The sequence below is a fragment of the Urocitellus parryii genome, chromosome 15, assembly GCF_045843805.1.
Source record: "Urocitellus parryii isolate mUroPar1 chromosome 15, mUroPar1.hap1, whole genome shotgun sequence".
Taxonomy (NCBI): domain Eukaryota; kingdom Metazoa; phylum Chordata; class Mammalia; order Rodentia; family Sciuridae; genus Urocitellus; species Urocitellus parryii.
Genome location: NC_135545.1, coordinates 50,862,654 through 50,875,812, shown reverse-complemented (window position 1 = coordinate 50,875,812; position 13,159 = coordinate 50,862,654). Strand labels below are relative to the sequence as shown.

The 13,159-nt window shown below is 47.8% G+C and overlaps 1 protein-coding gene across 2 annotated transcripts in view; it reads right to left on the bottom strand.

Annotated features, from left to right (window-relative positions):
- Wwox (WW domain containing oxidoreductase) overlaps positions 1 to 12,443 on the bottom strand; it is an 862,968-nt gene extending 850,525 nt beyond the window's left edge. For both annotated transcript variants that reach the window (XM_026392988.2, XM_077792924.1), the window contains exons 1-4: positions 12,083 to 12,443; positions 5,831 to 5,895; positions 4,918 to 4,975; positions 1,256 to 1,434 (exon numbers count right to left, since the gene is read on the bottom strand). In XM_026392988.2, coding sequence (XP_026248773.1) covers positions 1,256 to 1,434; positions 4,918 to 4,975; positions 5,831 to 5,895; positions 12,083 to 12,189 — 409 coding nt within the window. In that variant the 5' untranslated portion in view covers positions 12,190 to 12,443. The remainder of the gene's footprint in view (positions 1 to 1,255; positions 1,435 to 4,917; positions 4,976 to 5,830; positions 5,896 to 12,082) is intronic.
- Between the last annotated feature and the right edge of the window lie 716 nt (positions 12,444 to 13,159).

Below are 13,159 nucleotides of genomic sequence, written 5' to 3'. Positions count from 1 at the left end.
AAGGTATTTTTCCTAAGTCCTTAAATCTTTTTTTAAGTCATTCGACACTGAACGGGTCCACACCGTAACAGCAGTCAACACGATCAACACAACATACTGCTTCTTGGACACCAGGACCCAGCTCCTATTTTTAATATCACACCACCAGTTTTGACAACGGTGATGGGGGTACAGAATTTACCCCGATGTAAGGTTGATAAAATAGCTAGACAAATTCTGAGTCCAGGATGAGATCTTCAGAGTTGATTGTCCATAAATCCCTTTCAATTTTTTTTAAAACCTCCACTTGCCTCTTTCCCTTAGCAGACAGGCGCAGTGGGCACCTCTGCCCTGGTCCACAGCCTCACGGACCCTCGGAGAATGCATTTCCCTCCTTGCCCTAAGGTGCTGGGCAATGTTCCTGGAGTGTCAAAGGTGTCACTCAAAATTAGAAAGGACAGAGATGGAGATCTGAGTCCAGAATGGAGGCCACCATGGGGGCCTCAGGGGGCTGAGAGGACCTGAGGGAAGACAGCCCAAGGCGACCCACCATCTGTATCTCTAGACAAATCTGAAGATGTAAACTCTCCTCAGAGTGGCTGACTTTTACTAATTCAGAATGGGCACATATGGACCAAAATGAAACAAAACCCGCCCAAGAAGGATGGCCAAGCATCTGCTTTGCCCTGACGCCAAGGGAAGGGCACCCTCTTGGCCTGCCCTCCACGCAGTGGCCACTGGGCCTAAGGCCAGAAGTCAAGGGGGGTTAATTCTGAGGTGAAGACAAGGATGAATTCTCCAGTTTTAGGAAGAAATCAGATCTATTCCCAGAGGAGAACGATAGCCCTGGTGACCAGTGGAGACCTGCAGGACCTTTGTTCTAAAGCCATGTGCTGTCCCTCCTGTCCCTTCCCATATCCCATTACCAGAAAATGTTGGTTTGAATAACTCCAGTAATTGGAATATGTCACACACCACACAGACCAGGTCACAGACTCTCAGACACAGCCTGCGGTCCCCAAGCCCTCAGTACCAAAATAGCCCCAGTCTTTTACTGAGTATTCGGCTATCACAACTCCCCAGGTGGCCTCACACAGCCGTCATGGGCGCTGGGGTTTCAAGAGGCCGTGATTTTAATGAAACAGCAACTGAAACGCTATGAACAGACTTTAAAAACAGAGAACCACCATAAAATTTTCTTTGTAGTTAGATTTAAGTGGATTTCATCATAGCAGTCACAGACACTAAACAAACAGGACGGACGCTGACAGCCTACCTATTCCTGAGTTGGCTCCCGTCACCACAACCACCTTGCCGCTGAAGTCGCGGCCCTGCAGGATCTCCATGGCGGTGGTGCTGCCGTCGTACCGCTGTCTGCTGGTGGGCTTCGTGGGATTATCATCCACGGTGAACGCCAGCCTGGGATCCAAGTAGGTGGTTCTTTTATTTATATGGCTGCAAAGGACAGGAAGCAGCAAGCATGGCAGTGAGCACTCGTTAACGAAAAATAATCTCTCAATCAAGGCGAACCCACCACTCATGTACCAAAAGGCTCATCCTTAGGCCGAAAAACACCAAGGCCTGTTGAACCTCTCCTGGTCTCTGGAAGGATTACAGTGCAGGCTGGAAAGAGGCTGACAGAAGCCCTTCCTTCTGAGCTGCAGAGCACACTACAAAGCACAGTGCCCACGCCGCCTGGTACTCTGCATCTCAAAGGAGTCACTAGACAGGTCTGGGGTTTGGCTTCATTCAAGTACATGTGGCCATGAGATCTGTCAGTCACTCTCGTCCATGGATTTCAACTAAATCTCTTTGCCCTGAGCAAGGGCCTCAAGGCAGATAAGTAGAAAACTCAAATTGATAAACTCAAATTCTTAATACTAAATATGAAACTGACCAACTAATGAAATTCTAAAGGTTTTTATCTTAAGACCACACCCAGGCCTCCTATAAGTATGCTGCTTTTGATCTGGAGTTACCTAAAATTTATATAATATTAAAATATATTGGTAAATATGGATTAGTAAGTTGCTCCTTGTAATAGAATTTATTTTTTACATTTTAAATGTGTTCTTGGGATTTAAGATAAAGACCTCAAAACAGCATAAAACTATCTTAAAAACTATTATAAACTCTCCAGAAATATCTAAAATTTCATGTATTTGGGTGTATAAGATTACATGGTTGAGGGTTGGGGATACAGCTCAGTGGTAGAGTGCTTGCCTAGCATGTGGGAGGCCCTAGGTTCAATCCACAGCACCAGAAATAAATAAAACACATTTATTAATTTAAAATCTATACCCATCAACCCAGAAATGTGACCCTTATTATAACCACAGCCTGTCAGGTGAGCACAGTGAGCCCAGGGTTACACATAGACTACGGTGCTGCGTGGTGAGGGAGTGACATATGCTGGCTTAGCAGAGCCAAATGTGCATCCTCCCAGCTCCTCAGCGACCTCACCTTGGTAGCGTGAAATTGGCTATAGTCAAAGCATTTGCACCATAGAAACAAACCTGTGCTTTCTTTTCCTTCCACTAAATCGCTGATTGCTAAACACTAACAGCACTCCACCGGCAACAGCTCATACAAGTGAGATGACAAACCAGGGAGCCAAGGTCCAGCCTGCCTTGAAGGCCACCACTCTTCTGGAGTAGAACAGCAGATGGTAATACAGCCCACCACTTGTTATTATAAATAAAGTTTTATCAGAACACAGCAATGACCATCAACTTATATCCTTCAGCATTATAATGGCAGAGCTGAAAAACTCCAACAGAAACCATATGATCCCCAAAGCCTAAAACATTATCTGGCCTGTTTCAGAAAGGGAGAAAGTCCCCTCTCTGGAGTAGACCAATGGCTCTCAAGTTACCCTTGGAGAACTCATTAAAGCACAGGTCGCCAAACCCACCCCCAGAGCTGGAATCGGGTTAAGGGAAGTTCCCAGGAGACGCTGATGCTGCTGATCCAGGAACTATGCTTAGGAAACGCTGCCCTAGGTCACTTACAATTAAACCATTTCAGGGAAATAACCTCCCAGCACACATGTAAAGGCAGAAAAAAACATTTAAAAACCTCCATCATTAATTTTTTAAAAGCCAACAGAGTTAAAAGAAAAATTTGGAAAAAAAAATTGCAACATACAACCAAAGGGTTGGTATGCTTCATTTGTTGAGGAAAAAGACTAATAAGTCAAGAAGGAAGAAGTCTTTTATAAACTAGCAGGAATCAACATCCCGCCTGCCCAGCTTGTTAGTCACCTCTCGGGGGCTGCCTGTGCAGCTCAGAGACCCCTTGAGCAAGCCATGGCCCATTTGCTCCCAATTCTGGCAAAGCACCAAAAGTTCACATATTTGTTCAAAAACCACTTATGCCACTTGTTACTATAATTACGTTACTTAATGAACTATTATAACACAAACTGATAATGAGAGATGAAAACAAAGTGCCCCTGTAACTGTGAAGATCTGGCTGAGTGCCTGGGAGAGCCTCAAAGGCAGGTAGTTAAGAAGAGGCTTTGGTTCAGTCACACTGGAAACACTAGAAATAGGCCATGAAACTCCAGAAAAGATGCAGCATTCAGAATTTCTGAAAAGGTAAGTTTTTGGTCAACTTTTAAAAAAGTGAAAATAGAAACCGTAGATGCTTTGTTCCAGGTGTGCTTGGGAAAGGCAGATTACACTGCGATCCATAAGACAGACTCACCTACAAAGAGCAGGCCCAGCTGACCCCAGAGTGTTTATGTTACACACATAGCTCCTAAAAAGAACTATTATTCCTGAGCAGGTGTGGCTCATGGTAGAGCCTTTGCCCAGGACACACAAGGCCCTGATTTCAATCCCTGACTAGAAAAAAAAAAAAAAAATCCTGCTTAAATCAATTTATTAACCAATCTATCCTAATCTGGCAAATGCACAACCTTGAACATTAAACATTGACAGTCAGAAAACACCTCCTCTGCCTTAGTCAACTTTTTTGCTACTGTGACTAAAGGACCCAACCAACACAATTGTAGAGGAGGACTCAGGGTCTCAGAGGTCTTAGTCCATAGAAGGCCAGCTCCATTTCTCAAGATGTGAGGTGAGGCAGAACATTACAGAGGAAGAGTGCAGCACAAAGAAGTAGCTTATGTGGTGATCAGGAAGCAGGGAGAGGCTCCACTCACTAGACACAAACATATACCCCCAAAGCAACACCCAATTCCCACCTCCTCCAGCCACACCCTACCACTTAAGTTACCACCAGTTAATCCCCATCAGGGGCTTAACTCACTGATTTGGTTAAGGCTCTCACAACCCCATCAATTCTTCTCTGAATCTTCTTGCACTGTCTCACATGTGAGCTTCTGGGGGACACCTCACATCCAAACCATAATACCCTCTTAACTACAGGGGCTGAGAGTACAGATATAGAAATACAGATGATGAGAGATACACCTCACTCAGGGGTGTGCTAGACAGGTGGTTACCATTGTTCACTGCTCAAATTTAAAGAGAGAGATGTGAAAAGGGTTACAGATAAGGATACTTAAAACATAATTATAGATTCCCAATAATAGAAATTTAACATCAATTCCCAATGGGCAATTTGATAAAATTAGAGTATATCTGCACAAAATAATACTCTAGAGCCATAAAATATTCTCTTTAAAAATATATAAGGATATGAGAAAAAGATCACAATATGTTATGTGGAAAAAGCAGGTTATTAAACCATTCACTTGGTGCATTTCCTAAGTGAAGAAAGCACAGGCAAACAGACTGGGAGGAGGTGGAAGAATGATCCCAGAACTGTTCAAAGTCCTTACTCCTGCTGCTCAGATTATAGGTACACAACACTGCAGATTTTTCTACAATCAATGTGTATTATTTTTATAATTAAAAATTCCTATTAAAAAGTAAGGCGGCCAACAATAGTTTCTATGTACACACTTACTCAACAAAAAACACTTGTCCGTTCTCATCGGTTTCTTGTTCCCATCCATATGGCAAATCTGAAACAGGAAAGAACGACAGGTCTGTGAGTGCCATGGGACCTGAAGCCCCTTCCCCAGCTCAGGAGGAGGTGCCATGCCCACCAGCCCTGCCCCTAAGCCCACCCCTCCGGACAGGCAGCCGCTGCTCCAAGCAGCTGCAGAAGGCCCGAGGCCCCAGCTGCATCCCACACGTCTGCCTCTTGCTTTAACAAAACGGGTTTCATTCTCAATCATTCTAAAATGCTCTGTCCAGGTCCTGATTTAGGGGAATCTTCCCCGTTGCTTGGATCAGTGTGAACTCCCCCTTGAGTAAGCTCAGAGATGCCTCAGTGGGCGCGGCAGGCACCCAACACCATTGTCCGCTATGTCCGCTGCCTCGTGTGAGGTCACAGGGCAGCTCTGACTTCCTGTCATCGCCTCAGCTGGACCCTAAGCCCCTAAGAGCAAGGACCTTCTTGTGCTTCTTTTCTTCTTCTTTTTGTTTTTTTTTTTTCATTCTTATATGTCTATTCCAAGCATCCAAAAATCATGGTGATCTTTATGGAATTCCATAAAGTACTGATATGCTTAGTTCCATAGTATAAACCAAGAGCTATTTACCAACAGTGCGGCTTTGGAAAACCTAATAAGCCATGAGCCAAAGACCCCAATCATTTTAATACTTTTTTGTTTAAGAGCAGTAAGAAATCATCTCCTCCACCCTAGACCTTATCACCTCCTTCTTCCAAATGCCACAGGCTCTCAGATTAGAGTCATCTAGTTCCTTGATGGTTCTCCAGCACAGCAACCTGTCACCATGCTTTCCATGACATTTTCCCAACATAATTAATGTTTCCAATACAAGATTCTCTCCTTTGGCAATAACATACAAACCTCCTGCTACTCGTTTTCTTTTTCCAGTTTTTGGATGCTCCCATTGAGTCTTCTCCTCAGTGTGACTGTTAAAAAAAAAAAAAATCCACAATACTATAAACAAAAATTAACATTTCTAAGCAATAATAAATTGTATTAAAGTTGTTCTCTCTCGGATAACGCCCTCTCAAGAGTAATGAAAACAAACTCTCAGAAAAGAAACAAGAGAATATAAATCCTACAGCTTACATCCCTGGCTGCAGAAGCAATCCTGCAGGAATGTCCTGAGTCACCTTCTAGGCTAGGTGGGGGCAGAGGGGAGGAGGGGGGGAGGGGAGGAGGGGGGGAAGGGAGGGGGGGCGGAGGAGGACCAGGCCATCTCCAGCTGGGGAGCAACTTCAGAAAACTCTACAAATCACCCAGAATATCCAGAGAAGAGTTCTGTTTTGTATTTTTTTTAGTCTTAGTCCAGGATATAATAATAAAAGTCATAATGTCTAGTTTATAATGTGGATATTTTAATATAATTGAATATGCTAATCTTCTTAAAATGTGCATTCTTTCCACCGATAAAACTTTCAAGTGTTTCATTAACAGCTATTCCTAAAGGTCCCGAGAGGCAGTTGAGAATGCAGTGAACTGGCCCCACAGGCACCTAGCTGCGCACCTTTGGTCAAGTTACTCTACCTCTTAACTCTATTTTCTCATCTGCAAAATGGAAACAATTCTAGTACTGATCCCAGTGGGCTGCTCTGAGGACCCTGCATATAAAGGAGTTTTACATAGTACCTGGCATATAAGAAGTTCTCAAAATTGCAAGCCATTATTCTAAACAAACCAATTATACAAATTGGCCTGATTCCCACACCAAACTTTGCACATTATCTCAGAACAACATATAATCATAAATAAAACAGCTGAGGCTAGGGCTCAGTGGCAGAGTGCCTGCCTAGCTTGCTCGATCCTCAGCACCACATACAAATAAACAAATAAAATAAACATACAACAAAATAAATAAATAAATAAATAACACAGTGGGCCAATAGTTAGCAACATCTGTCATCAGGTGACAAGGCATTCAGGAACACAAGCCATTTCACAAGGGACACAGCCAGAGGTGGTGGGAGGCACTCGAAGGCTAAGTAAGTGGACTTCCTAAAAGGCCACATATTCTTGCAAAAAATAAAACAGTGTTAATCACTGACACCCAGACAATAAAACGTGGACACATCTTCCTTATGTTGAAGAAAATAAGTATAGAGCATGAACTTTCTGGAAAATTTTGCAAGTCACAAGCAAGGGCTGCCTTTTCATGAACTGTAGGTTTGTAGTCCATTTTTACAAACTCCTGGCAGCTGGGCCTCTGCCCCAGTGGAGGGATACGGGACCCCCAGGCAGAATGACCAGGACTGGTTGTGGTCAGCCATGTGGGGCTCCTCCACGCCTGCCTCCCGGAGCTGCTGGCAAGGTGAGGCACGCATCCTGGACGCATCCTGGACAGGGCTGGAGCCTGATCACATCGCTGTGCAAGCAGGCGGTGTCAGTGGCGAAGGTAACCCCCTCCACATCAGCCACAGCCAAATCCGATCTCAAAACAGAAGCTCCGACTCCCTCCCAAGCATAACCCACCCGCTCCTCTCGGCCCAGGGGGAGCGGCAGTAAAGCCACTCCTGCTCATCCTTGCCAACGGAAGGGTGGTCACTGGCTAAGCCGAACACGGAGCAGCATCCAACGCCCCTGCTCCTAGCTTCACCAGGTGAGCACTGCTTCAAGGTAAGAGATGTGCTCTTTGGCCTGACGTGCAAAGTCATCTTGGTCTCCTGGGCTCACATCAGATGAGCTTGCAGTCCAGATCCCAAGAAGTCTACATTCAAGAAAGTGACTTCTAGCCAGGTGCAGTGGCACACATCTGTAACCTCAGAGACTTGGGAGGCCCAGGAGGAGGACCACAAGATGAAAGCCAGCCTGGGCAATTTAGTGAGAACCTGTCTCAGAATTCTAAAAACTGCAGGAACGGTCCTGGATGTGGCTCAGTGGTAAAGGGTTCCTGGGTTCAGTTATTCCCAGCACTGCAAACGACAAAGCAAGAAGATGACCCCTAACAGCAGACCACCAGGCCCGGGAGCAGGCAAGCCAGAAGGCCCCTGGCCCGCAGAGCCCTGCTGCCCCCCAGCAGGCCCAAGTGCAGACACAGGATGATGACAGACTTTCCAGAGCAGACACAGACTCACTCAGAACTTTTTTTCATGTATTCTGAAAAACATTTTAAAAATCAGAAGAAACTGTCAATCTGTGTTCTTGACGGTGACAGAAACTGTTCAAACCAAGGTTTCTGACCCTCAGCATTACTGACGTCTGGGACCGGGTGACTCCTTGGTGGGGTCCGTCCTGTGCATCCCTGGCCTCTACTCACTAGGTGCCACACACCAGTCCCCACAGCTGTGGCAAAAGAAAGTGTCCCCAGACATTGCCCATCATCTAGGGCAGGACACAACTGTCCCTGGTAGAGAGCCCAGGCCTGAGTGGAGACGGTGGACTCTGGGAGGGAAGGTGCTGCGGCCTGAAGGCCACCTGTCCTGCTTTGCCCACCCGCATGCCTTGAGCAGCTCTCCAGCTCCCTGTGCCTTGGCTTCCTCATCGGTGCCACGGGGACAGGAAGAGCAGCGCTGCCTGGGGTTACACAGAGCTCATGAGTTAACAGGCCCAGCCAAGGACCGCGCCTTCCAACACAAGGATCAGCTTAAGTAAATGCGTATATACGAAAATTAATTAAAAGTATTCTTTTTAATTATAACCTTAAATGACTTTTTAATGAAGAGAAAATCACGACACATGTCCCCCAAGTGTTCTTATTCCCCTTAAACAGAAGCCCTCCGCTTCTCCTTTCAGGAGGCTTTCTGTCATTTAAAGAGATAATTAACAGTAATCTTAACTTAAACCAAGGGATCAAAATTAAATTTATATCACATTATGTGAATTCCACTTCTAAGTGCGCTCTTCTGAAGCGTCAGCTGTGAAAGCAGAGTTGAAGTTAGCACAGAGACCTGGAGTGGGCCGGGAGGACAGCCACCCTGGCACAGGGGTACCATCTCCTGGGGGAGCTGGCCATCGCTCCAGGCTTCATAGGAAAAGGGGACGGGGAGGAAGACTCAGGAAGGCCCTAACTACAGTGACGGGACACTGAGTCTTTGTCCCTCCTACCCCATCTCCCAGAGGGGCTGCTCTGAGATCCTGGGGGAGGGGACAGGCCTGCCAGCTCTGCAGTTGAGGTCAGCCTTCAGGAATGGGTCATCCTAGAGCACCCCACCCACCCCACCCCCAGGTTGGTAGGCTTTGGAGCCATGTGACCTGTGCCTCTGAAGTCTACAAGTGCACTGTGGGGACACACTGGCCCAGGGGCACCCACGTAACTGGACAGTGCTGCAGCTATAAAAGGGAAATTCCACAAGACCCTAGGGTCTTTTTTTTTTTAATGGACACAATATATTTATTTTTATTTATTTATTTTTACTGGTGCTGAGGATCAAACCCAAGCCCCACGTGTGTGAGGCAAGTGCTCTGCCACTGAGCCACAGCCACAGCCAAAGACCCAAGACCCTACAACCTCTGTCCTTGGGCATGACCTTGCTGCAGTGGAGAAAGAATATCTGGAAAAAGGAATACATTGAAGGGTGGTTTGAGAGCCTGTTAGCAAAGTTTGCCAAACTCCCAAGAGAAGACGAGTGTCACTTCCAGAGTTATGAGGGAAAAGCAAGGCCAGGGGGCCTGCAGGTCAGGAGAGATCAAGAGGGTGGCTGAATTACGAACAGTGAGAGGGATCTGTCAGCCTATGAGCCAAAAAACAAAGGGCCTGCAGAACTGGAGGGAGGGTCAGCAGAGACACCAGCCAGCCTGGTCCCCAGAGTCATGGTAATAGTGGGGCCAGACAGGCTAGAGTGAGACCAGAGACACTGCTGCAGGTCAGAGGAAGGACTTACAGTCATACACACGAGTCCCCGGGAAGGAAGCAGTTGGGAAAAGCCAAGCCACATGAAGTAAAGTAGGTGGGGAGGCAGAACCAGCCTGAGAAGGAAGGCCCTAGGCCCTAACTTGAGAAGCAGCAGGGGAACGTGGCCAGATGAGAACAGAGGAGGGAGACAGAGGAGGGAGGCAGAGGAGGGAGGCAGAGGAGGGAGGCAGAGGAGGGAGGCAGAGGAGGGAGGCAGAGGAGGTCTCAGAAAGCCAGGAGCAGGTCAGGGCATCTATGCCTCGGGGTCTAGTACGCCAGCTGCCCACGGGTCCCTAGTTAACCTTCACTATTCATTCCACGTGCTTCTGTTGTGCTACAGCTTCTGGGTGCTGGGTGCTGGGGAGACTGGTAGACAAGCGAGGCCTGCACTGCAGAGGGACACAGAGCGCAAACAGGAAGAAACCTGCAAATGACACTGAGGACCCAGAAGCAGATCCCCAAAGAGATGGGTGCAGGGGTGGGGCACCCAGGCAGGGAAGGTCTCTGGGACAGTGAGTGACATTTAGGCTCAGCTCTGAGGGAGGAGAGGAGCACAGTGCACACATCCTCAGGCTCAGGGGCCGGGATCGCCTGGCCTCCTGCACTGCTGAAGCGTTCTCTGCGGCTAGAATTGTCCCTTTCATTCTCCCAAGCCTCAATTCTTCGAAAGACACAAACCTAAAGTGGTGTCTTGGCTCCAAACCTGCAGTGGACCTGAGCCTGGCAACAGGGCCCCATCTCCTCAGCAAGGTGCAGAAGGGCCTCCCTCACCTGGGTCTTTCCTCCCTGCCTCACTGTAAACACACCTGCTCAGGCGTGGCCTGTGGTCTCCACGCACTGTCTCTGCCCTGGCTGCCCTCCTGCCCACTTCATCCACCTTCTTCTTCTGGGTCCCAGGATGCCTCCCTAACATGCCCCCACCTACCAACTTGCCTCTCATGCTAGACAGGCTGCCCCTCAGCACACGCACGGCGATCGGACTAACATGTCAGTCTATTCAATAACACTGAGCACAGTTGATGACAACTGTAACTAACACTGAGCACAGTTGATGACAACTGTAACCCCGGCTCCTTGGGAGGCTGAAACAGGAGGATCACAAGTTTGAAGCCAGCTTGGGCAATTCAGTGAGACCCTGTCTCAAAATAACAAAAAGGGCTGAGGATGTAGCCTCCAGATTCAATCCTCAGTACCCTCTCCCACCCCCCCCCCCGCAAAAAAAAAAACAACCGAGTCTTACTATCATAGTGCCCGAGCTTGAGCCCTGACACATAGAATCTCTATAAGATCACCAGAGGGTTTTTTTGGAGTTTTTTTTTGTTTTGTTTGTTTTGTTTGTTTGTTTTCTTTCTTTCTTTCTTTCTTTCTACCTGGCCACCATAACAGCAGCAGTCACAACTTTGGGCCTTGGGTAGATCAGAATCACCAAAAATATTTCAGCCTACCTATCAACCTACGTTTGGGGAGAAGGGAGAGCCCAAACTAATTAACTCAATTTTGGGAGGTGGGGGACCCCCAAGAAAAAAATTTTATCTTAAATGAAAATTATAGTGTTCATACTAATTTGTTTCTAAAAGCCAGGTAATAATCCACTCATCTGGAAAACTTTAAAAAAAAAAAAATAGACTCCCCAAGTGGAGAGTCTGAAGCAACAGGTTCTCTACAGAGATCTAATGTCTGCATTTAAGACATTCCCCGGTACACATCAGGCTGAAAAGACAGAGATAGCTGCGGCTCCCTACACATCAAAAAGACTAAGTGACTGAACATTAGGTGTTTTATGCACACTGCCTCAAAGGGCCCTCTACCAATCCATTTTACAGGTGAGAAAACAAGCTGAGTTCTTACAATGACTCAAAGTCACACAGTGATGGAAAAAGGGTCTACTAGGGGACCCAATAATGAAGTTATATACAGCATTTGTTTGTAGGAAAATACATACTCCTAGGCCTTCAAACCCCCAAGGAGAGAGCTGGGCTTCTGCATATTTTAAAATTCCTTTCTCTCTGGGGGAACAACTGTCATCACCGCACCGTGCAGTGCTGCCTCCTGAACAGCAGAGGGCGCGCCTGGCCGCTGCCAGATGACCCCGCTTGACCCAGAGCCCACAAAGGGGCCGGCTCCTTCTGGGGGACCCTCCAGCCTCTGACAATCGCTGTCCATTAGCACCGCCCTCGCCATGTCGGGAGGCGCAGCCCCCCCCGCCGAGCGCGAGGCCGTAGGGTTCCAGGTGCGACCCATCCAGGTGCGTCCCAGGCCCAGCGGCTCCATTGCGGCCCCCTTACTTGGCATAGTAAACCCAGCCGTCCTTGGTGGTTCTCTCTTCCCAGCCCGGGGGCAGCTCATCCTCGCTGTCCGTGTCGTCCAGGCCCGCGTAGCGCAGGGCTGCCATGGCGGATAGAGGAGGCGCTCGCCCGCTGTCCCGCTCGCGCGCCGCCGGTCTCCTCTCCCAGGAACTCACTCCCGCTTCAACCGAGCGCCGCGCGCGCCGGGGCCCGACCGCTCGCGCCTGCGCACCGCGCAGCCCAGAACCACACAGCCTGATCCGTAAATGGAATCCAGTCTCCTGGGTTTTGCAGCTCCCGACATAAAAGGGGAGGAGCCTAGGAAGACCACCAGAGAAACGGTGAAGGAGACTGCGCTGCATCTCGGCTAGAAGTAAAGCCCGGAGAAGACTGCGTAGTTCAGAGACGGGGCGGAGTTTCTTCGCTCTGCGGGAGGCAAGGAAGGGGCGTGCTCATCCAGTCACGGTTCAGGACTCCGCCCGTTGCTGGGCGACCTGTAACACTTCCGCGAGGTTCTAGCCAATCCTGCAGGAGCCCTAGCAATTGCGCATCCTGGGAAATGTAGTTTAGGCCCAACCGGAATAGAAAGTGGAGCAGAAAAGAAGGATTCTAATAGGGAAGTCCTGGACTCCAGCCCCTCCTTATTTTAAGGCCTCAGGAAGAGTAAAGATTCCTGACTAAAAACCATCCAATTGCCCTCATTCGGACTGATTCACAAATTTTGCTGTGCATAGAAAAGTGGCATTATAAACTTGGAGAATTTAAATTGCAAATTCTCACGCCTCCTAATTCCCTAGTCCTGCAGAAGTTCCTTCCATCCATAGTAAGCTTCTGTTGATAATAATTGGTAACGTTTATGGATCCATTAAGGGATGGTGGCATGGTGGCCAGGAATTCATAGGCTCTCTCTTGCACATATCCGACACCTCTGTGACGTGGACACACTTCAGAAGGATAACTAACTACCCAAAGGACCACAGAAGAACAGAGCCAGGTAATTCCGGGAAGTTCAGACCCCATTGCTACATTCCAGTTACTTATTTATCTGTAAACTCGCAACTAATCTAACAGAGCACC